Source organism: Trichechus manatus, unplaced genomic scaffold (genome assembly GCF_000243295.1).
Source record: "Trichechus manatus latirostris isolate Lorelei unplaced genomic scaffold, TriManLat1.0 scaffold00035, whole genome shotgun sequence".
NCBI lineage: Eukaryota > Metazoa > Chordata > Mammalia > Sirenia > Trichechidae > Trichechus > Trichechus manatus.
In genome coordinates, this window is record NW_004443971.1 from 13,256,449 (window position 1) to 13,281,889 (window position 25,441).

Consider the following 25,441-nt stretch of genomic DNA (forward strand, 5'->3'; position numbering starts at 1 on the left):
TGGGGTAGTTCTACTCTGCCCTATAGGGGCGCTATGAGTTGGCATACACTCGACAGCACACAACAAACAACAAATCCGCTGAAACTAGGTACCTGGGTAGACCCGGGTTACGTGATACCGCCTCCTAACGTGACGCGAGCTGGGTGGGGAGAAGGAAGAGGGCGAGCCTTTAAGTGCATACGTCATCACTTCGCGCATCCGTGGTGACGAAAACGGCGACGATCACAGTGACGGCTACAGAGCCTCCGGGTCGGGGCGGCGGCGGTTCGGCTTCACTTGAGCCGCCTGCTAGCCCCGCACCCCACCCCACCCCACCCCCACGGGCGGGGGACGGGCCTGGCGCGATTGGGTGGGCCCGGGAGCGGAGGTGAGTTGCGCGGAGGTGGTGGCAGTCAACCCTTTTCTTCCTACCCCTTAGCTCCCGGTTTTGGCCCTTCCCCCATCTATCGTTTCCTTCCGAGGCGGAATGGGTGAGACGCCCTGGAGAGTAGGAAGACTAGGGGGCTTCTGGCAGCGAGCGCCCTCCTCAACTCCGCCCTGAGCTGCGCCTCTTCGGTACCTTCACCTGACGTTGTCAGAAGAGACCGCCTTCTCTTTTCTCCTACCTCGAATATGCAGAACTCCCCCGCCGCCTCCCCGCCCCCCGAATCCCCATTGGTGGAACCTCTCTATTCAGATGTTAACGGGCGTTCTAGAATAGGTCACCTGAGAAAGGTGAGGGTGAGGGTGAGGGATGTGGCTGAGACTTCGCCTGGTGATAACTTGAAGAACAGGAATCCCAAAGAGGGAAGGTCATACTGCATTAGGGTTACTGTCATTTTGACACTAGAACTATAAGCCCAGTCATAGGCTAACCGCCCCCCCGCCGAAATCTTCACAGTAAATCGGCATTTGTTCAGACCTTCCTTATATCCCCAGAGTTGAAACTAAGTTGACAAAACGAAAATCCTTTTGAAAAACATCACGTTTGATGAATCACCTCCTGTTCTGTAAAACGGATCTTGTAGAGCTGTTGGAGGGATTATCTAGAGCGTTGATAGAATTATATGCTAACTAAACAGAAGTAGATGAGAATTTAGGGAAGTAGTGAGGAGCTCATTTTTGCTATTCAAAGGTTATGGTTGTGAGTTGGGGATTGTAGAAGACAACAGTTTTTTGTTTTGTTTTTTTTCCCGTGAATCAGTTCAGAAAGTTTTGGGTTCCAAATAAGATCAACTGTCTTAGTCCACCCCTCTTCATTCCCTAGAAGTTGCCCTAGACGGGGGGAAAAAAAAAAGTGTGACTAAATCTTGTCAACAATCAAGAAAGTACTCCTGAAGTTGATTTTTTGATGTGTAGTATATTAGTTCATTTTACTCATGTATACACGTGAATTTTGCAAGTGACAAGCTATGGCAGTAAAGTTAGTGGAGTTCTGAAAGGTTTATAATTTTAATAAGGCTCTTTGAGTATAGAAGAATAACTACACATACTGTTTTTTTAATGTTGATGAACATTTACTAGTAATGTAGAGTAGGGAGACTCTTCTAGTGAACAGCTCCAAGTGCTGAATCAAGTGAAAGTCCATAGGTAGCTTGCATGGTTTTCATTAGTCAATGTAGCCATTGCATTCTCATTTGAGGTTTTCATTATAAGAGGTCCAGATATATTTGGAGGTCATCATAAATAATTTTTTGCGTACTCTTTAGAAAAAGTTCATTTTCACCATCTGTGGCCTTTCTTGCTCTAAGTTGAGCACACAGTTTTTCTTATATTCAATAAACATTTATTGTGCACCTGCTAGGATAGAAAGAAATATAAAACAGGATCCCCACTCTCTAAACACTTAATCTACCTATGGATATCAGCAGTGTTATCACCCCTTTACGGAATTTTATCATTTTATCGTTTGAGACAACAATCATGTGAAAACCTGCAGGACATGTATAGTTTCTTTCTACTTACAATACAGTTTAGTATTGGTTATAATAAATGTCAAGTGGTAGGGCACTCAGTGAGGTTAGAATTCAGAGAAAGAAGAGATCACTTACTTGGAATAGTTAGTAGCTGGATTGTGTGTGGCAGTGATGCCGGGAGGAAGAGTGCTCTGTACTGGTGGAGGCTTGGGTCTGAAGAAACCTCCTCTTAGTTCTTTAATTTTTTAAGTTAGTTGAATATGTTCTGTTTCTTCCAGTCCTTCAAATAAGCTCTTTTTTTTTTCTCTCTCTCTCTCTGTTTTAGTTGTAGGATCCAAGGACCCCTTTTGTTCTTTCTCCATATATCTTAATAAGAGGCATTATGGCCCCTAAAGACATAATGACAAACACTCATGCTAAATCCATCCTCAATTCAATGAACTCCCTCAGGAAAAGCAACACCCTCTGTGATGTGACATTGAGAGTAGAGCAAAAAGACTTCCCTGCCCATCGGATTGTGCTGGCTGCCTGTAGCGATTACTTCTGTGCCATGTTCACTAGTGAGGTAAGTAATAAGTTATCTCCTCACAAGTGAGATTCACACATGTAATCTTGTAGTTATCTCTTTTTGCTGAGTAATGTAGCAGTTTGATGTAATAGTGAATTTCTGTATCGAGGTGGTTAAATAAAAAGGCTCTGGAAAAGGTCTGCCATTTAACCTGACTAGTTTTCTCATCTCTAAAATAGGGATAGTAGTAATACATAGTAACATAGCTATTGTGAAGATTGTATGAGGAGTTACATGTAAAATGATTAGAACAGTGTTTAGCATATAGGAAAAAACTCAAATGTCAGCTATCGGGTTTTACTTTTTTATAAAGTTGTTTCTCTGCTTTTATCCTAAATTTTAATATTTTAAAGTGACTACCAGAGGGGTGGGGAGAAGGGAAGGAAAGAGGAGGAGTGGAATTCAGTCCTCATCCCATTCCTCCTACGATAAGTGAGGAAAATCAGTATTCATTCTACCAATATAGATTTAGAGTAATTTCAAAAGAGGGGAAGAAGATATAATGAATGGTTGTATAGGTATATGGAGTATAACTTGGAAAAAGATGCTGACTCTGGAGTATAAGCAATTAACAAAAGAAATTAGGAAAGGATTGTCTTGACAAGAAAAACAGTAGTGCTCACAAAGTGTTAAGAAAGACTGTTTAGTAACTTCCTGGCAAAATACTTGAAGAGCAGAATAAGGCTGGTGAATATATTATGAGGTACTCTTAGAAAGTTGAACAGAGGTGAGGGCTGCAACTTTTTTGTTTTTTAAGATCCCAAGTCTGATTTGAAAAATAGATTTAAATAAATTATCTTGATTTCTTAAAACCAAGTGCTTGGTATACCAGTGTTTATTATGTCATTTATGTATGCATGAAATATTTCATCATAATACTACTTTTTAAGAAATCTTATTAAGCATCAGTATTTAGTTAATCCTATTACCTTAATGAAGATGTTGCTGCTGGATCTGAATAGGAAAGGTGGCATACCATAATAGTGATAATAGCTACCTATTATGGGCTATGTACTGTGCTAGGTGATTGTTGTACATATCTCACTCACCCTAGGGGTAGGTGTTAACCATCTTATTTTACAAATAAAGAAATAAAGTCTCAGATATGAATTACCCAAAGTCACATGGCTTGTAAGTGGTACAGGTGGGATTTAACCCTAAATTTTTTTAATACTAAAGCCCAAATAGTTTTTAACTACTTTGCCTCCTTAGCCTTTGAAATATGGATTTTTATATTGTATGATCTGATTCTAAAACCATAATAGTTTATGATGCTATGAACCAAAACTCCGTCACATGGCTATTATTGGGAAGAACATAGAAACCTGACAAGTCATTCTAGCTAACTCGGCTAATTTTAAAACCGTCTTGTATAACATGACTTTACAGATCCCTATCCTATACTTTGCTCCTTGGTATATGACCAAGAGCATCAAAAGCAGTTGGCATTTAACTGGGTAGGAGAGTGTTACCCAGCAAGTAGTGAGCATGAAATACTAATGTACTAGGACTACTGACCGCTAATTATATATTGTGCATCCTGTTCTTTGTCAGCTTGAAAAAAATTAGTCTGTTTTCATCCTTTTTGTACACATTTAGAAATTAGTATGGAATTATGTAAGAGAATTCTCTTTTTTCTCATTGGTGATTATTTTATAGTTTTTCTTAAAAAACTGACATCAGGCAAGAAAATGCCAAATGATTTTGTTTTTAACAGTAGTTAGTTTAAAGGAGTGGATCCAGAGACCTGGATTCCAGGCTCAACAATCTTAGCAATTCTGTATGAACCCTAGCAACCATCTGATTTTATTGCGTTGATCTATAAAATAAAGTGACTGAACTAGAACTTTTCAGAGTTCTATTCCACCTCTGGAATGCTCCTCACGTGTGGTCCAGTTGAAAGATCACAGGACTGAAGCAAAAGGAGTTTTATCAGTTGTCTCTTACTAGTTAAGTGACGTTGGTTGAGTCACAAACTTCTTTGAATACTTTCTCTCTTACCAGGTTGCTGTGAGAATCAAATGAAATAATAGTAAATGATAAACACTCTGAAAAATTGGAAAGCAAAATATAAAAGTAAAGTGGTATTGTAATTGCTCTAAGTCATTACATAGTAAAATCATTTCCATATTTAAACTGTTTGGCTGTTGGAAAATACAGTTTGTTTATTGAATGAGAAACTTCTAGAATAAATGTACTCATATATTCCAGGGTCATTAGTAATGAATATATTGCATGTGTTGGGATGGTAATTGTTTAAAAAATCTAGTATGCTTTTTCCAAAATAATGTACTGGTGACTTTTTTTTAATATTAGGGATTGATTTTGTTCTTGGCTTTGGTAGAGAATGCTTTTTCATTATTACTCTGGGTTAATGGAATAATCAAAGGTGATGAAGCTATTTATTTTATAATGGAGGTTGTCTTAAGCTAGGTTCTCCAGAGAAGCAAAACAGTGAAGTGCATATGTGGAGAGAGAGAGAGATTTATCTCAAGGAAATGACTCACATGGATGTAGCGGCTAGCAAGTCCCAAGTCCGTGGGTTATGCATTAGGCTGGAGGTTTCTCCTGACTCATGTAGCTGCAGGGGCTGATGAACTCAAGATCAGCAGGTCAGGTGGCTGGCCGCTGGCTCACAGGTTGCGGAGCCTGACGAATCCCAAGATCGGCAGGCAGTATGGCAGTCTGCTGGCTCAAGTCACAAGAACGGAGGTCAGATGATGATGCGCTGAATGCAGGATCCGGCTAGTGAGCTTTGCCAGAATGTCCATATATATTGAATGCAGGCCACATTTCCAAGGAAACTCCACTTATAACTGATGGGCTGATCACATCAAATCACATCAGAGAGGTGATTACATTATATCACAAAATGGAGGATAACTGCATCATTATGTAACTGCCAAACTGCTGAGAATTATAGCCCAGCCAAGTTGACACGTAACCTTAACCATCACAGAGGTGCAGTGGAGTTTTGTGACTAATACGAATTTCTAAACTAAGGTTAAGATCTAGTAAAATTTTCGTAAGGTAATCAGTTTTGAAATAGTTTACTGTCCTGTAAAAATTTAAGATTTCCACTCTGAGCTAAACAATTATTATCTGGCTTCATCAATACTTACAACCGTAAGAATATATTCTAAATATTTTTTTAAAAACCCATTGCCATTGAGTCGATTCCGACTCATAGCAACTCTATAGAACAGAGTAGAACTGCACCATAGGGTTTCCAAGGAGCACCTGGTGGATTCGAACTGCCGACCTTTTGGTTAGCAGCCGTAGCTCTTAACCACTACATCACCAGGGTTTCTAAGACTAAAAATATCACCTGTAATTCCATAATCAAAAGATGGAGCTAACCTAATATTTTGAAAAAGTATCAGACTGTTCAGTTGTGTATGGAAAATGTTACAGCAGAGCCCTGGTGGCACAGAGCTACTAACCAAAAGATCAGCAGTTCAAATCCACCGGGTGCTCCTTGGAAACCCTATGGGGCAGTTCTACTCTGTCCTGTTGGGTCACTATGAGTCAGAGTCAACTAGACGGCGATGGATTTTTTTTTTAAAAGTGTTACGCCAGTGGGTTTTTTTTTTTTAAGTATTACAGCAGAAGCCTCTTTGGAATGATCCACATGTTCCTTCTTGTCATTACCAAATGTAGTCTAGGGACAGATGAGAAGGACATGGCACTCCTGGAGGGCCTAGGGGCATAACCCACAGGGTCCTGAACAAGCATGAAATTCCTTTTGTGTTTTATCTTAAATGGTCATGAGCCCTAGTGGTATGTTCATGAAATTTGCATTCTATTCCATAATACCTTTGTGTTTGTTTTAATATGAAAGCAGTGTTTTAATTTACTCAGTAGTAAAATTGATATTCCAGGAAGATGTCACCTCACCATGTACTCTTGGTGCACACACACACACACCCCATTTGGGACCACCTCCCCATCATTTGAAAAACTGTATACACATAAAAATAATACAAATATGTACCATATTTGCTTTATGCAGATCAAATAAAATAGACTATAATTTTTTAAAGATGTGTATTCAATTAATATTATTAACATTTCTTCAAGCTGTTGGATATGAGATTCTATCTTTATCTTTTGAAATTCTAACCACCGTTATTTTATATCTTGAATTTTCAGCTTTCTGAGAAGGGGAAACCTTACGTTGATATCCAAGGTTTAACTGCTTCTACCATGGAAATCCTACTGGACTTTGTGTATACAGAAACAGTACATGTGACAGTGGAGAATGTACAAGAACTGCTCCCAGCAGCTTGTCTGCTTCAACTGAAAGGTACAGACATTAAAAGTTGCTATTGTTCATGCCAAAATAGGCCTGGAAATCTTTAAAATTAATAATGTAAACTTAATCATGAAAATTTTGGAGACAGACTGTGGGCACTCATATTTTCCATGGCTTATGTCTCTTTGGGCAATAGAAGATCAGATATCAATAGCAATGTAAGGGAACCTCTCCAAATGTGAGTATGTGGCTCTTGAGAAGACAGGATTTATACCTTTTTTGTGTTTTAAAAAATGGCAGAGGGGATAATATATGTGCTTTCTTACATATATGTATACAATGGCCCTGGAAGAAAATAAAAGAAGCTGATACTATTCATTACCTACATGGAAGGGAACTGGGGGGCTGGGGGGCTAGGGAAGCTAAGGAGACTTTTCATGGTAAAACCTTTTGTATCTTTTAAATTTTGAACCATGTAAATTATCTCTTCAAAAATAATATTAAAAGTGATGCACAAAAATGAGAATATAAAGTTTTCACAGGATTAGAGATGGTCCCCCTTCTGGTTCCCACTCGTGTCTTTCTTAACCTCTAGTTTTTATTAATTTCAGTTTTTATATATGCATGACTGAAACTTGTTCAGTTTTGACATATGACTGAAACAGTGTGAAGCTTTTGCATTAGTGCACAGTTAAGAAATTAAGTTTGTACTCTGAACTTTTCAGTTAGAGAAGCATGAGATTGTTATTAATACCTTCTATTTTCCTTCACTGGAGTCTTTCGGTAAGTTTTCACATAAAGTAAAAATTAAGCACTTTATGCTGAATTAGTAATTGTTTTTTTAACTTGATTCCCAAGAGTTTTGTAGGCATTTTTTTAATTGCACCCAAAACTGAACCAAACCAGTTGCCATTGAATTGATTCAGACTCATAGCAACTCTGTAGGACAGAATAGAACTGCCCCATAGGGTTTCCAAGGCTATAATCTTTATGGAAGCAGACTGCCACATCTTTCTCCCTCAGAGCAGCTGGTGGGTTCCAACCGCCAACCCTTTGGTTAACAGCCGGACGCTTAACCGCTGCACCACCAGGACTCTCCCTTTAATTGTGCCAGTGTCCCTGAAAACAATTGGTCTTGCTATACTGGTTTTAAAGATGAAGCAGAGACAGGTATAAAGGCCTTGCTGAAGATCACACAGCATATAAAACAGAAGTAGGATTTGAACTCCTTAAGCGTAAAATTTCTAATCTGGTTCTTAGTTGTTGAGACAGAGTTCCTCTGATACTGTATTGAGAAAATGTTGAGATTCGAGAATATAGACCAGTTCAACACCTGACAAGTATCCTGAAATATTCACTGTCTTTGTTTGTCCTAGGTGTGAAGCAAGCCTGCTGTGAGTTCTTAGAAAGTCAGTTGGACCCTTCTAATTGCCTGGGTATCAGAGATTTTGCTGAAACTCACAATTGTGTTGACCTGATGCAAGCAGCTGAGGTCTTTAGCCAGAAGCATTTCCCTGAAGTGGTACAGCATGAAGAATTCATTCTTCTAAGTCAAGGAGAGGTGGAAAAGCTAATCAAGTGTGATGAAATCCAGGTACAGATGTGGCTTTAAGACTGGGCCATTTCAAAATTTGCAAAGCAGGGTGGAGTTACTATGTCTCTGCAGCAGGACTTCTTAATCCAGTGCCCGTACTGGCTCCAAAGGTTTCATTAACCCTCCTGAAATTATAGGCCAAATTTAGTTGCATATTTATAGAGAAAGAGGTAGCCATTTTCCTCAATGAAGTATATGATCCCAGTAGTTAAGAATCACTTTTTAACAGTGTAGAATAAGCAAAAATTGAAAGTGGAAGTAGATTTCTATAGAACTTCTCTATTACCCATTCGCTCATTTCACAAACATTTATTGAGAATGTTTCCTATTATGCCAGGTGCTACAGATCTAAAAATGAGTAAGACAGTTCTTGCTTTCAGAGAATTCACAAATATAGTAGTAGAAACAAACATATAAGCAAAAAATTATTATAGTAGATTATAATGAGAGTAATAGCAATGCCTATGCAAGGTAAGGAGATTACATAGAAGAAAGAAAAATAAACCTCTGCCTGGAGTGGATCAAAAAGGAAGGGACAAGAAGTTGGAGGTGGTGATCTGTGTCAGCAGGGGCCAGATTCTAAGTGCTTGTGGAGGTGGAAGGAGGGTGGAAGGAAGGGACATGTGAACTGGGTATTGGAGGAGTAGTACTTCACCTAGCAGAGGGGAAACTACCTGTGCCTAGGCAAGCGTTCAGTGACTTAACCCAGCAAGAAGAGTCTTAGTCCTAATTCAGAATCATAGTACCAATAGGTTAGCAGAGTTTTTATTGCATTTGGGCTGTCGTTCGGCTAAGAATTGTAGCGAGAAATCCAATACAGGGCCAACATATGCCTTTGGTCTCTAGTGACCCAGTTATTTAATTTAGTTAGTAGTTTCTAGAAAATTCCTAGCAGAGTCAAGTGGTAGGATAAAAGTCTACTTGCTGGGTTTTCTTTCCCCCAGTTAGGAAGAATTAGATTTTCTAGGAAGGCTAAGAGTTCATTTTTTTGGTCTCTCCTCAGTAATAAAAAACAGATTTTAAATTAATGGATTCCTGGAAGTTAGTGGCACCTCTGCAGGTATATGCCTCAATTTAAACAAGAAATATATTGGAAAGAATCAAAACTTGATTAATAGTCTAAGTCCTTGAGGAGGAATTTGTTACTTAAAGAAATCCTGTAATGTAAATAGACTCTTTTGTAAACCAGATGATTACTCCCTGATTTATTTTATAAAAGTAGGATTTTTATGTAGTATAATAACAAGTCTTAAATAAATTTTTTTATCAGTTTTTTTTTTTTTCATTCCCACTTTTGTTTTTTAACTCCCACACATCTTGTCAAATTTGAGCCAACTTTTTCTTTACACCGTTCCCTAGTGAATTTTCTGAGGGAAAATTATTTAGGGCTCATGGGTGACATTGTTTCCAAGTTAAGAGGAATTATTTTCTAGCTTGACATGCTGTTTCATATCAACTCAGAGAAGCTGCTATTACAAATGCTGCTGAACCAAGTATTTGCTGTTCTTTGTTTTTTACCCTCATGGTGTGGGACATTGTGTCCTTGCACTGACATGCAAGGCATAGCCAAAGTATACAGTCTTAAGGCTTGAAAACTGGTAATTCACTAGAATACCTTGATTTTTCTTATTTGTCCATATATTAGAAAATATTGTGAATAAAGTGGACACTACGACTTGAAGTTCACTGTACATAAGAATAAAATAGCTAACACTCAGCGTTTATTATTGGTTCATTTATCAAATGTTTATTGAGAGCACTTACTGTATGCCCAGACAGTTCCAGAGTGGAGTTACAATTGTGAACAAAACGTTTAAATATCCTTGTACCCTGGAGCTTACATTCTAATGGCACTATTTTTGATATTTTGTAGAGATTATTTTATTTGATTCTCACAACTGTCTCCATTTATCAGAGAAGGAAACTGAGGCTTGGAAGTTAACTACCATACCACACCTAGTAAGTGGTAGAACCAGGATTCAAATTTAAAGCCAGGCATTCTGGCTTCAGAGTCTGTGCTCTTAACCCCTAAACTATGAGCTGATTAACTTGTCAGTTTGCTTCTGATTGGCCAAATAAGGAGGTAGTCACAGAAGTCATTTATTTCACAACTGTCTACAATAAAACTAAATGGAACACAGAGAGAGCCAATAACTAGCCACCTTATTCAGAAGCTGAGATGAAAACTGTTTGAGAACCCTTGTGTATGGTCTTCCTTAAGTGTTGGTCAAAACTGGCCTTTGCTTTTTCTTTTTTTTTTTTTTAAAACAGCAAATGACATATTTTTTCTGTTCCATAGAGCAGCTAGAAATAGAAACCAGATGTCTTGACTCCCAGTTGCTAACTAAAGCTTCCTCTTATTATTTAAAACAATAGTACTCAAAACAATGGGAAGCGGTATATCATATGAGTTAAAACAACATGGGCTTTGAGTCTTGGCTGTGTGACATTGGATAAGTTACCTAATCACTAATCTTCAGTTTCATCTTCTATAAAACGCAGATAATATTAGTACTTAGTACACAGACCATTAAATAAAAATGCCAGTGTTTGATACATAAGAGAATTCTCCCTGAAAATTTGTTATGGAGAAAATTCATTTCTCCCCATAGTTAAACAAGAGTGTTGTGGGATTTTTTTTTTCCTAGTTTAGCTGTTTTTCTGCAATTACAGTTTATTCTGTCTTCAGTTAGATCAAGGATCTCTGTTCATAACTGAAAATTTTGATATATCTAATTTAAACCTAGAAAACATCAGACTTCAGCATTGAGCTGCTTAGAAATTTCAGCTTATCATTTGTATCTTTAAAAGGAATTCTTAAAAACCTCATGGATACCTTTCTACACTCTCTCCTCCATCTCATCCATCAGTAGGCTAGATTAGTTTTGCCTCCCAAGTATTTCTCCAGTGCCTCTGCTTCTCTCTATCATCACTGCCATAACGGTAGTCTAAGCACCATCACCTCTTGCCTAGTGTACCAGAGTAGCCTCCTAACTGGTCTCTCTGCTCTTGACCCCTCCAAACTGTTCTACCAATGGTAGCCAACGTAATCTTCACAAAATATCATTATGATCATGTCACTAGCATGCTCGAAACCTTTTAATGGTTTCCAATGGCTCTTAGGGTAAACTCCAGTCTTGTAATGCTCTCTGTGATCTGGCCCTTGCTTACCTCTCTAGCTTCATCTTTTACCACTCTTCCCCCTTCATTCTACTGCACTAGCCTTTATCATTTTCTCAAGCTGTCAGTTCTTTTTCGCTTTAGGGCAGTGCTATCCACTAGAACATTTCTGTGAAAATGGAAATGATCTGTATCTGTGCTGTCCAGTTTGATAGCCACTAGCCACAGGTAGCCATTGAGCACTTGAAATGTGGCTAGTGCTACTGAAAAACTAAATTTTTAGTTTAATTTTAATTAATTTAACCCTAAATAACCACATGTGACTGGTGGCTACCATATTGGACTCTGCAGCCCTAGGGTCTTTGCATGTGCTTTTCTGTCTGCCTTGGATGACTCTTTTACTCTCCTTGGCTCATTGCTACTCACACATCAGACTTCAATTTATTGCTTCTTCAGGGAGGCCCTTCACTGACCCACCAATCTAAATTAGAAGTCTCGTGTTATCTTGTATCTTTCCTATATAGTGTATAATGACAAAGTGGGATTGTTTATTTTTCTGATTGAACAACTGTGTCTTCTCTTAAGAGCAAGGATCGTATCTGATTTGTTCACCATTATATAAGCCTCCGGCACTGTGCCTAGCACTTGGTAGGCCATCAGTAAATCTGTGGAATGAATGAACTTTCTGAAACATTTTCTGCGTTTCTAGAGTACCACAGTTCTTCGAAAAAGTTCATGGGGATAGTTTCTTTCTCTAGTCACAATCACATGCTGAAAAGTATCTCTCAGAAGAGAAATGCTTTAGGGGCTGGTGGAAGGAACACAGGACCTATGCTTAGGTGTCTGCCTTTGGGAGGTCTAAGTGTCATTACATCTAGTGTCCTCCCACTAGTATAATGTAGGCGCTTCAGGGTGTATCTCACCTTACCCAGTTTGTCTCACATATAAGCTTAGACTACCTAAGTTCCCCCAGATAATTAATTATATATGCATCTTAAGTAGAATAGTGCCTAATACATAGTAGTTGCTCAAAGATGATTGACAATGCTTGGAAAACTAGAGCATTCCATATAATAATGTAAGAGAAGCTTCTGCTTTACAGGCTTGGATGGAGGGGTTGTTGGGGAGCATGGCTGGAGGTGATTAGACAAGACTTATGAATAAGAGTTATTTCAAGTAGGGAAACAAATTACTAGGAAAAAAATTGAGGAATGGGAAGAATTCTGAAGTGAAGGCTAACGTGATAGGCACCATCTCTCTTATGAACCATTTTTACCCAAGTTGACTGCAATTCTCTCCTTGGAGTGAGCTAGCTGTGTCTGAAAAGATCATTTTTCCAAGAGCCTATCTATTTCTGGAAGATTGGAAATAATGGTGATGAGAGTGGGGAGTGTCTTAGTTTAGTCTGTTGTTGTCGTGTGCCTTCAAGTCAGTTCCTACTTGTAGCGACCTTATAGGACAGTGTAGAACTGCCTCATTGGATTTCCAAGGAGTGGCTGTTGGATTTGAACTGCTGACCTTTAGGTTAGCAGCCGAACTCTTAACCACTGTACCACTAGGACTCCTTAGTTATCTAGTGCTGCTGTGTGACAGAAATGCCATGTGTGCCTTTAAAAAACTGAAGTTTATTTTCTCACAGTTTAGGAGACTAGAAGTCCGAATTCAGGGTGCCGGCTCTAGGAGAAGGCTTTCTCTCTCTTGCCTCTGGAGGAGGTTCGTTGTCTCTTTTGAGCCTCTGCTCCTGCGTGATCTTCATGTGGCTTGGCATCTGTCTTCCTCCATCTCTGCTCCCTTTCTTGCTTGTTTAATCTCTCTTACATCTCAGAAAATACACCCTAATCCTGCCTTATTAACATAACAAACATAACCTAATTCTCATTAACATAACCTAATCCTGCCTCGTTAATGTAACACAACCCATTCACGAATGGGATTGTAACCACAGACAGATACTAGGATTTACAACATGTATTTTATGGACAGTTCAGTCTATAACGGGATGAGAGAGAGAAAGTAAGCATAGTTTACCTTTGAGAATGTGAGCTAATTTGAAAGCAGAGATCCATGTGTTACTATTATACATTTACAGGTAGATTCTGAAGAGCCAGTCTTTGAGGCCGTCATCAACTGGGTGAAGCATGCCAAGAAGGAGCGAGAGGAGTCTTTGCCTGATCTGCTACAGTATGTTAGGATGCCCCTGCTGACTCCCAGGTATATCACAGATGTAATAGATGCTGAGGTAAGTCACGCAAGACACACAGGATCTGACAACTTTTGGAGTGTCTCCTGTAGCTTTATATTGTGCACTTAAAATTATTTTAATGTAGGCAGAGTCTCCTGGTTATCTTCTCCAGGAATCTCAGAGAGAGTTGTGCATCATAGACCTCAGGCATATTTCCAGGAAAAGTTAATTGCTTGGCAAGTCAAGCTCCTGACATAGATGAAAATTTATGATTTAATTTAATTTTGTGGGTTTCTTTTTTTTTAACATGCCCCTAAGTATTTTACATAGCCAACATCATATGATAAACTTTGTCCCCTTCTCCTTTAAACATAAAGTGTTCCAATTGCCCTGAAAAACAGGGCACAGGTGCTTTGCTTAGCAGCCCTCTTTGTTTTTGACCTCTGCTGAAATCAGCATGAAAGCAGTTCAATGCATTTTAATATCAATTTTAATTATATCATTTTGAGTTTATTTTTTAAAGTGTTTCTCCAACCTAAGTTGCTTGTAGTATATTTTCAAGATATTTTACCATATATACCACGTATATTAGTTGGACCATACTTTGGAGCAACACTGATATCATGTAGATATGGCCCATATCAATAATGAGTTTTTCCTGCTAGCTGAACCCCAGATTTCTTTTGGAGTTAACTACAAAGACAGTCTTTCAATTGTTCTTGCTAGAAAAGTTGCAGGCTGGTTAGTGTAACATCTCAAACACTTTTTTTTCTTATTTGTAATTTCTCTCTGATAACCCGTCCACATACACGTTGTGTTTGGTTCTTTACACAGTGGTTAGGAACACAGACTCTGGAGCCAGACTCTGGGGCTAAAATCCCAAATTCACCACTTACTGTGAAAACCTTAGGCAGTTTAGTTAATTTATTTGTGCCTCAGCTTTCTTATTTGTAAAGTGGAAGTAGTAATAGTACCTACCTCATAGGTTGTTGTCAATATTAAATAAGTTAATATATTTAAACGCTTTTATGTACAAGTTGTCTTGTACATAGCATTTGCTACTATCATTGTTTTTTTCCTTTTTAATTCATAGTGAAAATTTCTTGGGTTAGGTTAATAGAGGTACTATGTAATTAGAGCTTCGTCAGTCCTGTCCCAGGTGGCATACTCAAAAACAGGATAATTTGAGGAGGGTTTATTTAGAAGGGAGCTCTTTAAAAAAGTGCGAGTTAGGGGAATAATAAAAGATAGTGAAGTAACCTGGAACTCATTCAGCCAAGTTGTTAGCCACCCCAAGGCCTGAAGGGACAAGGTCAAGGACTGGTTACCAAAACCTGGAAGGAAATAAAGTCAGGTAGAGTTGCTGCCTGGCGAGTAGCTGTGACCTTTGGTTGAGGGATACAGCCCGCTTTGCAGTGAGGGAGCCAGGGGAATAAAGACCCTGACCTTCCTCTCCTTCCTCCCAATGAGTGAGCCCAACAAGAAGCCAGAGGGCACAGGAGCCCTATTGACATAGTTGATATAGTTCATACAGATCAATCTTTTGAGTCAGAGAGCAGAGTGGAGAAGGGTACAAAGTGAATCTGGGAAGGCAAATGAAAGATACCTGGTAGAGAACTCTATCAGAAATGCACAAAGGGAATCTAAGAAACAGCTATTGTTCTCTACTCATCTGGAGCAAAAGACTCAAAGAAGAAACTAGCCCACTGAACTAATAGCCCATATGAACCACAGCCTTATTTAGTCTGAGACCAGAAGAACTAAATGAAGCCTGGCTACCACTACCGACCATTCTGACCAGGGACACAATAGAAAGTTCATTCATTCCACAGATATGCTGACGACCTACTGAGTTCTAGGCACTGTGCTGGAGACTTATATAATGGTGAACAAATCAGATACGATCCTTGCTCTTAAGAGAAGACACAGTTGTTCAATCAGAAAAATAAACAATCCCACTTTGTCATTATACACTATATAGGAAAGATACAAGATAACACGAGACTTCTAATTTAGATTGGTGGGTCAGTGAAGGGCCCCCCTGAAGAAGCAATAAATTGAAGTCTGATGTGTGAGTAGCAATGAGCCAAGGAGAGTAAAAGAGTCATCCAAGGCAGACAGAAAAGCACATGCAAAGACCCTAGGGCTGCAGAGTCCAATATGGTAGCCACCAGTCACATGTGGTTATTTAGGGTTAAATTAATTAAAATTAAACTAAAAATTTAGTTTTTCAGTAGCACTAGCCACATTTCAAGTGCTCAATGGCTACATGTGGCTAGTGGCTATCAAACTGGACAGCACAGATACAGATCATTTCCATTTTCACAGAAATGTTCTAGTGGATAGCACTGCCCTAAAGCGAAAAAGAACTGACAGCTTGAGAAAATGATAAAGGCTAGTGCAGTAGAATGAAGGGGGAAGAGTGGTAAAAGATGAAGCTAGAGAGGTAAGCAAGGGCCAGATCACAGAGAGCATTACAAGACTGGAGTTTACCCTAAGAGCCATTGGAAACCATTAAAAGGTTTCGAGCATGCTAGTGACATGATCATACTGATATTTTGTGAAGATTACGTTGGCTACCATTGGTAGAACAGTTTGGAGGGGTCAGGAGCCGGGAGACCGGTTAGGAGGCTACTCTGGTACACTAGGCAAGAGGTGATGGTACTTAGACTACAGTTGCGGCAGTGATGATGGAAGCAGAGGCACTGGAGAAATACTCGAGTTTCAAGTTCAAAGGGTACACTTAGGGCGATAGTCTCGCGGGTTCTTCTAGTCTCTATCGGTCCAGTAAGTCTGGACTTTTTTAGGAATTTGAGTTTTGCTCTACAGTGAACTTTCTGATAGAAACTAGAGGAACACCTGTGACTGTCGCCCTAAGTGTACCCTTTGAACTGGAAACTGAAGCCACTCCTAGTGGTCACCTTTCAGCTAAATACTAGATTAGCTTATAAAATAAACATATCACCTGTGAATACTGTGCTCCCTTGAATAATCAACTATATGAGCCCAAAGGGTCAACATTTATCGTAAAACAAAGATGAGAAGGCAAGGAGGAGACAGGAGGCTAGATCAATGGAAACAGAGCAAACAGAATAGAAATGACAGTGTTGTGAAAAATGTAACCAATGTCATGGAACAAGTTGTATAAAAATTGTTAAGTGGGAACCTAATTTACTATGTAAACTTTCACCTAAAACACAATAAAATATTAAAAAAAAAAAAATGCACAAAGGGATTATGGTCGTCCTGTGAACCTTGGAGAAATCAGTTCAGGCAAGATATACTTCTCCCTATCATCTCAGAGAATAACAGAAGGCTTTTGGTTTCCCCTTAGAATTCTTATTAGTTATTGTATACTTATACTTGCGTAATCAATCATCAGAAGGATCTACAAACAAACTATTAAAAGTTATTACATGTACGTGCCAAGGTGGGTGGGAATAGGGCTAGGAGCGAAACTCCTTGATATATATCTTCTTATATCATCTGATTTTTGAACCATGTAAAACATATCTGTTCAAAACATATATTTAAAAAACTATTTCTGGAAACCTACAGAACAGTTATTACCAGCAGCCCTTCTGGGATCTCAGGGCTTTGGAAACTGGTTTTCTGTATTAAGAAGTTATTTCTTTATATGTGCCATTTGTACTCTAATTAGCATTAGAGGAGACCCCTGTAACTCACTGCACTATGTATCCACTGTATTTCAGCCTTTCATCCGCTGTAGTTTACAGTGCAGAGACCTAGTTGATGAAGCAAAGAAGTTTCATTTGAGGCCTGAACTTCGGAGTCAAATGCAGGGACCCAGGACAAGGGCTCGCCTAGGTAAGCTGGCATCTTGGCAGAATCGGGATATTTTTCAACTACCGCTTGGAGGCAGCTTAACGTAGTTGGAAAAAGCACTGTGTGAGAAGTAAAAAGACCCTGTTTCAAACCTGTTTTCAGTCATTTCTTAATTGTGTCATCTTGGGCAAGTCACTTTACCTCTCTGAGCTTTGTTTCGTATACACAAGGATATGTTCCCTGTCTATTCCACCACCGCTATTTGGAGGATTAAGGAGCCTTGGGGGCGCAGTGGTTAAGCATTCGACTGCTAAATGAAAGGTCGGCGATTCAAACCCACAAGCCACTTCACGGGAGAAGGATGTGGCAGTTTGCTTCTGTAAAGATTACAGCCTTGGAAAACCTATGGGTCAGTTCTACTCTGTCCTGTAGGTTCCTATGAATCGGAATCGAGTTGAGGACACACAACAACGACGACAGTCTGGAGGATTAAATGAGATAAAGTGTGTGATGCAATTATAACTTGTCAAGCATTATGCAATATGTTAGCATTTTATTTCAGTATATTTAAAATCTGTGAATTAGAGATGATTTGGAATGCCATGTGTTCAATGGTATGCTCTCACCCCCTATTCCCTTGCCTTCATGTGTTTTTTCCGTTCTGAAATGAAAAGAGGAAGGAAAGGCAGCCCAGTATAGTAGAAAAAGTACAGGGGTTCTGGCAGTGATGTGCAGTAGCTCAGTGCCTGAACTCTGGAGCCAGACTGTGGGTACAGATCCCAATTCACCACTTACTAGGTAAATTAACTTGGGCAAGAAACTTAACTTCTCTGTACTTCAGTTCCTCATCTGTAAAATGGGGATCATAAATAGTACTTACTCTAAGGTCATTATGAAGAGTAAATGAAGTAATTTACGTAAAAGAACATTTCTTGGCACATAATAAGTGCTATATATGTTAGCTATTATTTTAACAAACAGACCAAAGTTCAAATCCCAGCCCCACCAGTGACTGGTTGTATGACATTGGGCAAGATATCAATTTATCTCAGCCTATGTTTTTACCTCTGAAATGAAGGTACCAATGTCTTATTTTACTAGGTTATTAGAAGGATTAAATGAGATAATGTATATAAGATAATAAATACTCAGATGTTACCTCACTTCCCATTTTCTAGCCTCCCTACTTTACTGTCCCAAGAGCCTAGATACAATGTGTAAAAGCATTTTGTAGGTTATAAATTACTCTTTATATGAGGTGGTATTTTGTTTTTACTGTTTCCTGTTCTTAATCTTATCTAACTTTGGATTCATGTAAGCTAAGGTGTTAATTAATAATTAAGCTGTTCACTGATAGGTTTCAAGGAGCCCTGGTGATGCAGTGGTTAAAGCACTCAGCTGTGAAACAAAAGGTCAGCAGTTGAACCCACCAGCCACTCTGTGGGAGAAAGATGTGGCAGTCTGCTTCCATAAAGATTTATAGCCTTGAAAACCCTATGGAGCAGTTCTACTCTGTCCTGTAGGGTCGCTGTGAATCAGAATTGACTCGACGGCAGTGGATTTGGTTTTGGTTGGATAGGTTTCAGTACAATAGTGATTTATTCCCCACATTTTTTAATGATATAAGTACTATATATTCAATACAGAAATTTTAGAAATACAAATAAGCAAAAAATAAATAAAAATCACCCATAATCCCACCACCTAGAGATACCTGCATTTTTTTTGAAAAGGGAACTCTTAGAGAAGGAATAGTAGATAGTACTGTTCTCTTAGTTGCTATAGGATAACAAAATGTGCTCCGTATCTCATGCAGTACACAAAGATACATAGTCAACACAAGATAGACTGAAGGGCTAAATGTGAAAAACTATGAAAATATTAGAAGAAATTATAGGAAAATATTTGTGTAGCTTCTGGGTGAGATTCTTTTTAACTAAGATATAAAAACCCAGAAGCCTTCTAGGTTACTTGACTTACATCATTTTTTTTTTTTTATAATTGATGGCAAAGGACATCACAAACTAAGGCAAAAGACATAAACTGGGAGAAAATATATTCAGTAAGGATGACAAAAGGTTAATATTTTTAATAAAAAAAGAACCTATATAAGTCAACAAGAAAAAGACAACCCAATACAAGATTGGCAACAGAAATGTGTAGGCAGAAGATTGACAAAAGAGACATTCAGGTAGTGTATCGAACAGGAAAGGAAAAGTAAGTCGTCAATAAAAAATTTAAAATATATTTCACTAGTAGGTCTAAAAATAAAGATTGAAACTTATTATAACGTTTAAAATGTGCATGTCCTTTGTGTCCCACTTCTGGGAATCCACACTGTAGAAATAAACACCAATATATAAGGATATATGTTTAAGAATGTTTACTGTAAGTTGCTAGCACTGGCAAAAGAAAGGGGATACAACATGAATTCTATCTGAAGGAATGAATAGTTGACTTACTTATAATACAGCTGTACTATGGAATATTATGTAGCTGTTAAAAGCATTGAGTCAGATATATGTAGCTGGGTAGACAGACTACCAACCTAAGTGGGGAAAGGGGAAAAAAAAAACTTTTTTTATTAAAAGTTTTATTTACATATGCGTGTTATGTTTGTATGAGCATAAACAAGTATGCAAGAATCTACACTTAACCTTTGACAAGGTTACTCCATGGAGATGGGATTGTAGGGGAATGTTAACTATTAATGTTTTACTTATATACTTCTGTGTTATTACCATAAGCATGTGGTTACTTTTGTTATTAAAAAAATTATAAAATATATTTTTTTAAATACCATGTGAGGCAGTGATGGAGGGGAAAGAACCTGGCGCTAAGGAGATAAGACATTTTGGTTTCACTCCCAGTTCTGTCACTCACTATAGTAACTTGCTGTGTGAATTTGGACAAGTCCTCTAACCTCTCTGGGTTATCACTTCATTTCTATATTAAGTGCGTTAAGTTCAATCACTAAGGTTCTTTCTAATATAGAAGATACATATATAATGATTTTTTTTTTTTGTAGACCCAAAGGTGTCCTAGAGAGTACATGATAGCACTAACTAATTGCCTGTTAAATTGAACTAAAGCCAATGAAAATTTTTGTGAATCAGCAAACCCGGAAGATTCTTTAGAGATACTCTCTTTGCATTTCTCTGAATAGGCAAAAGAAAGAGCTCTTGCTTGCTCAAAGAATTTACTTGTTGCCCTGACCTTGAGGGATTAGGATATGCTTCTATATGCCTTCATAGTTTTGAAATTAGTTTTCAGAAGTTCTAGAAGGGAAATTCTGAAGCCATCTCCAACTACATTCTTAACTTGTCAGTGACTTACAAGGTAGATTGTTCCTACCATCCTGTCCTCTCCCCATTTGTATTCATAGAGGTTGCTAAACCAGCTACCAGAATAATGACTCTTCTGTATACAGCATAAGGAAATTAAACCTGGGTTTCAATAGCTAAGTAAAAATAGCATGCCAAATAAAGTTTGGGGATTTTGTTTTAGTTATTAACCTCACCCGCTACTGTCTCACAGAAAATGTATGGAAATTACATTCCTAATTTGTGGCTGTCTCCTTTTCTGAGCTACAGATCAATGCAAATGGAAATGTAGGTCTCTGAAAGCTGCTCCTTCAGCAATACTGCTATCTATCTGCCCTATTCCTTTAACAACACATCACAGCACATACTCACCCCTCGCCCCGCCAAAAGAATAATGACCATAGCACTGCCAAGATGCCTCTGTTTTAGTAATGTACTCTTTCACTCTGTTCTTGTCAGATTTTTTTGGACACACTTTCCTCATCATAAAGATAAAAATCTAACTTAACAGTTACCCCGTTTATTGGCAAAGAAGGAAGAGGCTTCCTTTTGGCTAACTCTTTCATTAGCTGCTCTTAGTTTTAAACATTAGATTGTTAGAGTAGTGGTCCCCAGCCTAGGAGACCTAGGGCCCAAAGATGTTAAACTCTTAGGCATTCTTCCAGGAGCGAAAGACTTTAGGCACAAAAGCTATGGAAGAAATCACAAAGGTAAAGATCAATGTTTTTGACTAAATAAAAATTTTTATCTTTTCTACCTCAAAAATAGGCACAAAATTATAAGGCAAGGTAGGAGAAAGAGATTCACTACAACCACAGCGAAGGATTAAAATAATTTATATGTAAAGAGCTCATAAAAATGCATGACAGAAACACTAAAGGTTTGAGCATACAGTTCACAGAAGGGGAAGTACAATGGCTACTCAATGTAAGGGGAAAAGGTTTGACCTACCGGTAATTAATAATACAATCTTATTAAGCATAAAATAAGAATTAAAATAATAAATACAACCTTTTGTCTACCAAATCATCAAAGATTAAAAGACAGTAGTGCTAAAGAGAGTAGAATGAATTGGAAACCTTTATATAAGTGTTGGTGGGAGTATAAATTGTACAACCTCAGAATGTAATCTTAATCTTATATGTCAAAAGATTTTTTAAAACTTTATGTTCTTCAATCCAGCAGTCTTCTCATTTCTATATTAAGAAAATAACCGGGAACATGTATACGAGACTAGGTACACTAGCCCAGGAGTAAAGACAAGAAGGCAGGAAGGGACAGGAAAACTGAACAAATGGAAACAGAGAACCTGGGGTGGAGAAGGGGAGAGTGTTGACACATCGTGGGGTTGGCAACCAATGTCGCAAAATAATTTGTGTATTAACTGTCTAATGAGAAACTAATTTGCTCTGTAAACTTTCACCTAAATCACAATTTTAAAAAAAATAACCAGGAAAAGTTTCATATTCAAGAATATTTATCACAAGATTATGTGTGATTGTTTATAACACAAAATTGTGAACCACTGAAATGCATAAGAATATTATAGAAGTATGTAGTAAAAGATTAGCTAATGCCTTGGGGAAATGAAATAAAAACAGCAGGATACAATACAGTGTCCTATTTATGTTTAATATATATATTTAGAAACAAGGCTGGAAGAAAATATTACATTTTGGTGTGTCTTTGGCTTGTGAATGATGGGTAAATTTTAAGAAAATCATTTTTGTGCTAGAGAAAGCTATATGGGCTAAACAGAGACATTAGACTTCACTAAAGTTATATCGATTCGTTGTGAAAACAGGGGTACTCTCATACTTACCAAAAGCTTTGTTGGTGGTTACCAACAGTAATGGGAAAGTTAATTACTTAAACTCAGTTTGGTAGACAGTTTTCTAAAACATAGGATCTATCAGGGGAAAATAGTAAAAAGCAGTCCTTTATGGCAAAGAAATTTGGGAACCAGTGGTCTAGGGCCCCAGCTACCAGAGCCATAAAATTCCAGAGCGGCTGACATACCTCTGTCCAAGTTCCACCGTGCGCATATTGTTAGCAGAATGTTTGCTGAGAAACTTTCAACCAACAGGAAGTACTGTCAGCACTCTAGGTTTTGTAGCATGATCTAAATATTTCCTATCTGCTTCTATGCCCCCATCCTTCAAAAACTGCCTGAATGCAGTTATAAAGGAAAAGAGTTTTTTCCCCCTAGTTTATCTTCTGGGAATTACATTGTTGTTGTTGTTAGGTGCCTTCGAGTCGGTTCTGACTCATAGTGACCCTGAATACAACAGAATGAAACTCTGCCCGGTTCTGCACCATCCTCATGATTGTTGCTATGCTTGAGCCATTGTTGGCAGCCACTGTGTCAGTCCATCTCGTTGAGGGTTTTCCTGTTTTTTGGTGACCCTCTGCTTTACCAAGCATGATGTCCTTCTGCAGGGAATGGTCCCTCCGGATAACATGTCCAAAGTACATGACATGAAGTCTCGCCATCCTCCCTTCTAAGGAGCATTCTGGCTGTACTTCTTCCAAGACAGATTTGTTTGTTCTTCTGGCAGTCCATGGTATATTCAATATTCTTCACCAACACCATAATTCAAAGGCATAAATTCTTCTTTGGTGTTCTTATTCATTGTCCAGCTTTCACATGTATATGAGGCAATTGAAGATACCATGGCTTGAGTCAGGTGCACCTCAAAGTGATATCTTTACTTTTCAACACTTGAAAGAGATCTTTTGCAGCGTATTTGCCCAATGCGATACATCATTTGATTTCTTGACTGCTGCTTCCATGGGCGTTGATTGTGGATCCCAGTAAAATGAAATCCTTGACAACTTCAGTATTTTCTGCAAGTTCAAGTTGAAGCTGAAGAAAATTAAAACAAGTCCACAAGAGCCAAAGTACGACTTTGAGTATATCCCACCTGAATTTAGAGACCATCTCAAGAATAGGTTTGACGCATTGAACACTAATGACCAAAGGCCAGACGAGTTATGGAATGACATCAGGGACATCACACATGAAGAAAGCAACAGGTCATTAAAAAGTCAGGAAAGAGGAAAGACCAAAATGGATGTCAGAAGGGAGTCTGAAACTTGCTCTTGAACAGAGAGTAGCTAAAGTGAATGGAAGAAATGAAGTAAAAGAGCTGAAGAGAAGATTTCAAAGGGCGGCTCGAGAAGACAAAGTAAAGTATTAGAATGAAATGTGCAAAGACCTGGAGCTAGAAAACCAAAAGGGAAGAACACACTTGGCATTTCTCAAGCTGAACGAACTGAAGAAAAAATTCAAGCTTCAAGTTGAAAATTCAAGAATTCTATGGGGAAGATATTGAAGGATGCATCAAAAGAAGATGGGAGGAATACGCAGTCACTGTACCAAAAAGAATTGGTTGACGTTCAGCCATTTCAGGTGGTAGCATGTGATCAAGAACCGATGGTACTGAAGGAAGAAATCCAAGCTGCATTGAAGGCATTGGCAAAAAACAAGGCTCCAGGAATTGACAGAATACCAATATGAGAAACTAATTTGCTCTGTAAACTTTCACCTAAATCACAATTTTAAAAAAAAATAACCAGGAAAAGTTTCATATTCAAGAATATCACAGGATTATGTGATTGTTTATAATGCAAAATTGTGAACCAGTGAAATGCATAAGAATATTATAGAAGTATGTAGTAAAAGATTTAGCTAATGCCTTGGGGAAATGAAATAAAAACAGCAGGATAGAATACAATGTGGTTCTATTTATGTTTTGTATATATATTTAGAAACAAGGCTGGAAGAAAGTACTACATTTTGATGTGTCTGGAGTGCTAGAGGTACTCATCTATGGCAAGAAATTTGGAAGACAGCTGCCTGGCCAAGGCTGGAAGAGATCCATATTTGTGTCCATCCCAAAGAAAAGTGAGAAGTTATTGGACAATATCATTAATATCACACGCAAGTAAAATTTTGCTAAAGATAATTCAAAAACCGTTACAGTAATACATCGACAGGGAACTGCCAAAAATTCAAGCCGGATTCAGAAGAGGACGTGGAATGAGGGATATCATTGCTGATGTCAGATGGATCTTGGCTGAAAGCAGAGAATACCAGAAAGATGTTTACCTGTGTTTTATTGTGGATCATAACAAATTATGGATAACATTGCGAAGAATGGGAATTCCAACACTTAGTAGTGCTTATGCGGAACATAGACCAAGAGGAAGACATTCGGACAGAACAAGAGGATACTGCGTGGTTTAAAGTCAGGAAAGATGTGCATCAGGGTTGTATCCTTTCACCATACTTACTCAGTCTTATGCAGTGGGAGTTACATAGATCAACAGAAATTACAGCTGAAAATCAGTTTGGAGTATTGTCATTCTCTTCTCCATACAGGTATCATCCACTAGCATCATATTCATCTACAAGGGGAAATATATTTGGATGGAAGGATTGCTTTACCTTCTCTGTTCAAGTCAGATGGACAGAATAGGTGGGGTAAGAAGAGGTAAATAGGGGAATAGTGCTGCAAAGGAAGAAACAAATAACTTGTGGCCCTGGCCTCTCCCAGCTTGAAAGAATTTTATGTACATATAAAATTATCCTAATATGAAAGGGTCCTTTCTTCAAATGCTTTGATTTTCTAAGAAGCTGACTGCTGAGACCTACTTTTTGGCTCACTTTGGAGAAGGGTCCATTTACTTTGTTGATCAAGTGTAGGAGACAGCTG

General features: G+C 38.3%; 1 protein-coding gene across 3 annotated transcripts in view; it reads left to right on the plus strand.

The window, feature by feature from the left end:
- The first annotated feature begins 217 nt into the window (after positions 1 to 217).
- Positions 218 to 25,441, plus strand: part of KLHL12 (kelch like family member 12) — a 32,529-nt gene continuing 7,305 nt past the window's right edge. For all 3 annotated transcript variants that reach the window (XM_023730336.1, XM_023730335.1, XM_004375278.3), the window contains exons 1-6: positions 218 to 367; positions 2,221 to 2,460; positions 6,616 to 6,769; positions 8,095 to 8,312; positions 13,522 to 13,671; positions 17,328 to 17,442. In XM_023730336.1, the coding sequence (XP_023586104.1) occupies positions 2,278 to 2,460; positions 6,616 to 6,769; positions 8,095 to 8,312; positions 13,522 to 13,671; positions 17,328 to 17,442 (820 nt within the window). In that variant the 5' untranslated portion in view covers positions 218 to 367; positions 2,221 to 2,277. The remainder of the gene's footprint in view (positions 368 to 2,220; positions 2,461 to 6,615; positions 6,770 to 8,094; positions 8,313 to 13,521; positions 13,672 to 17,327; positions 17,443 to 25,441) is intronic.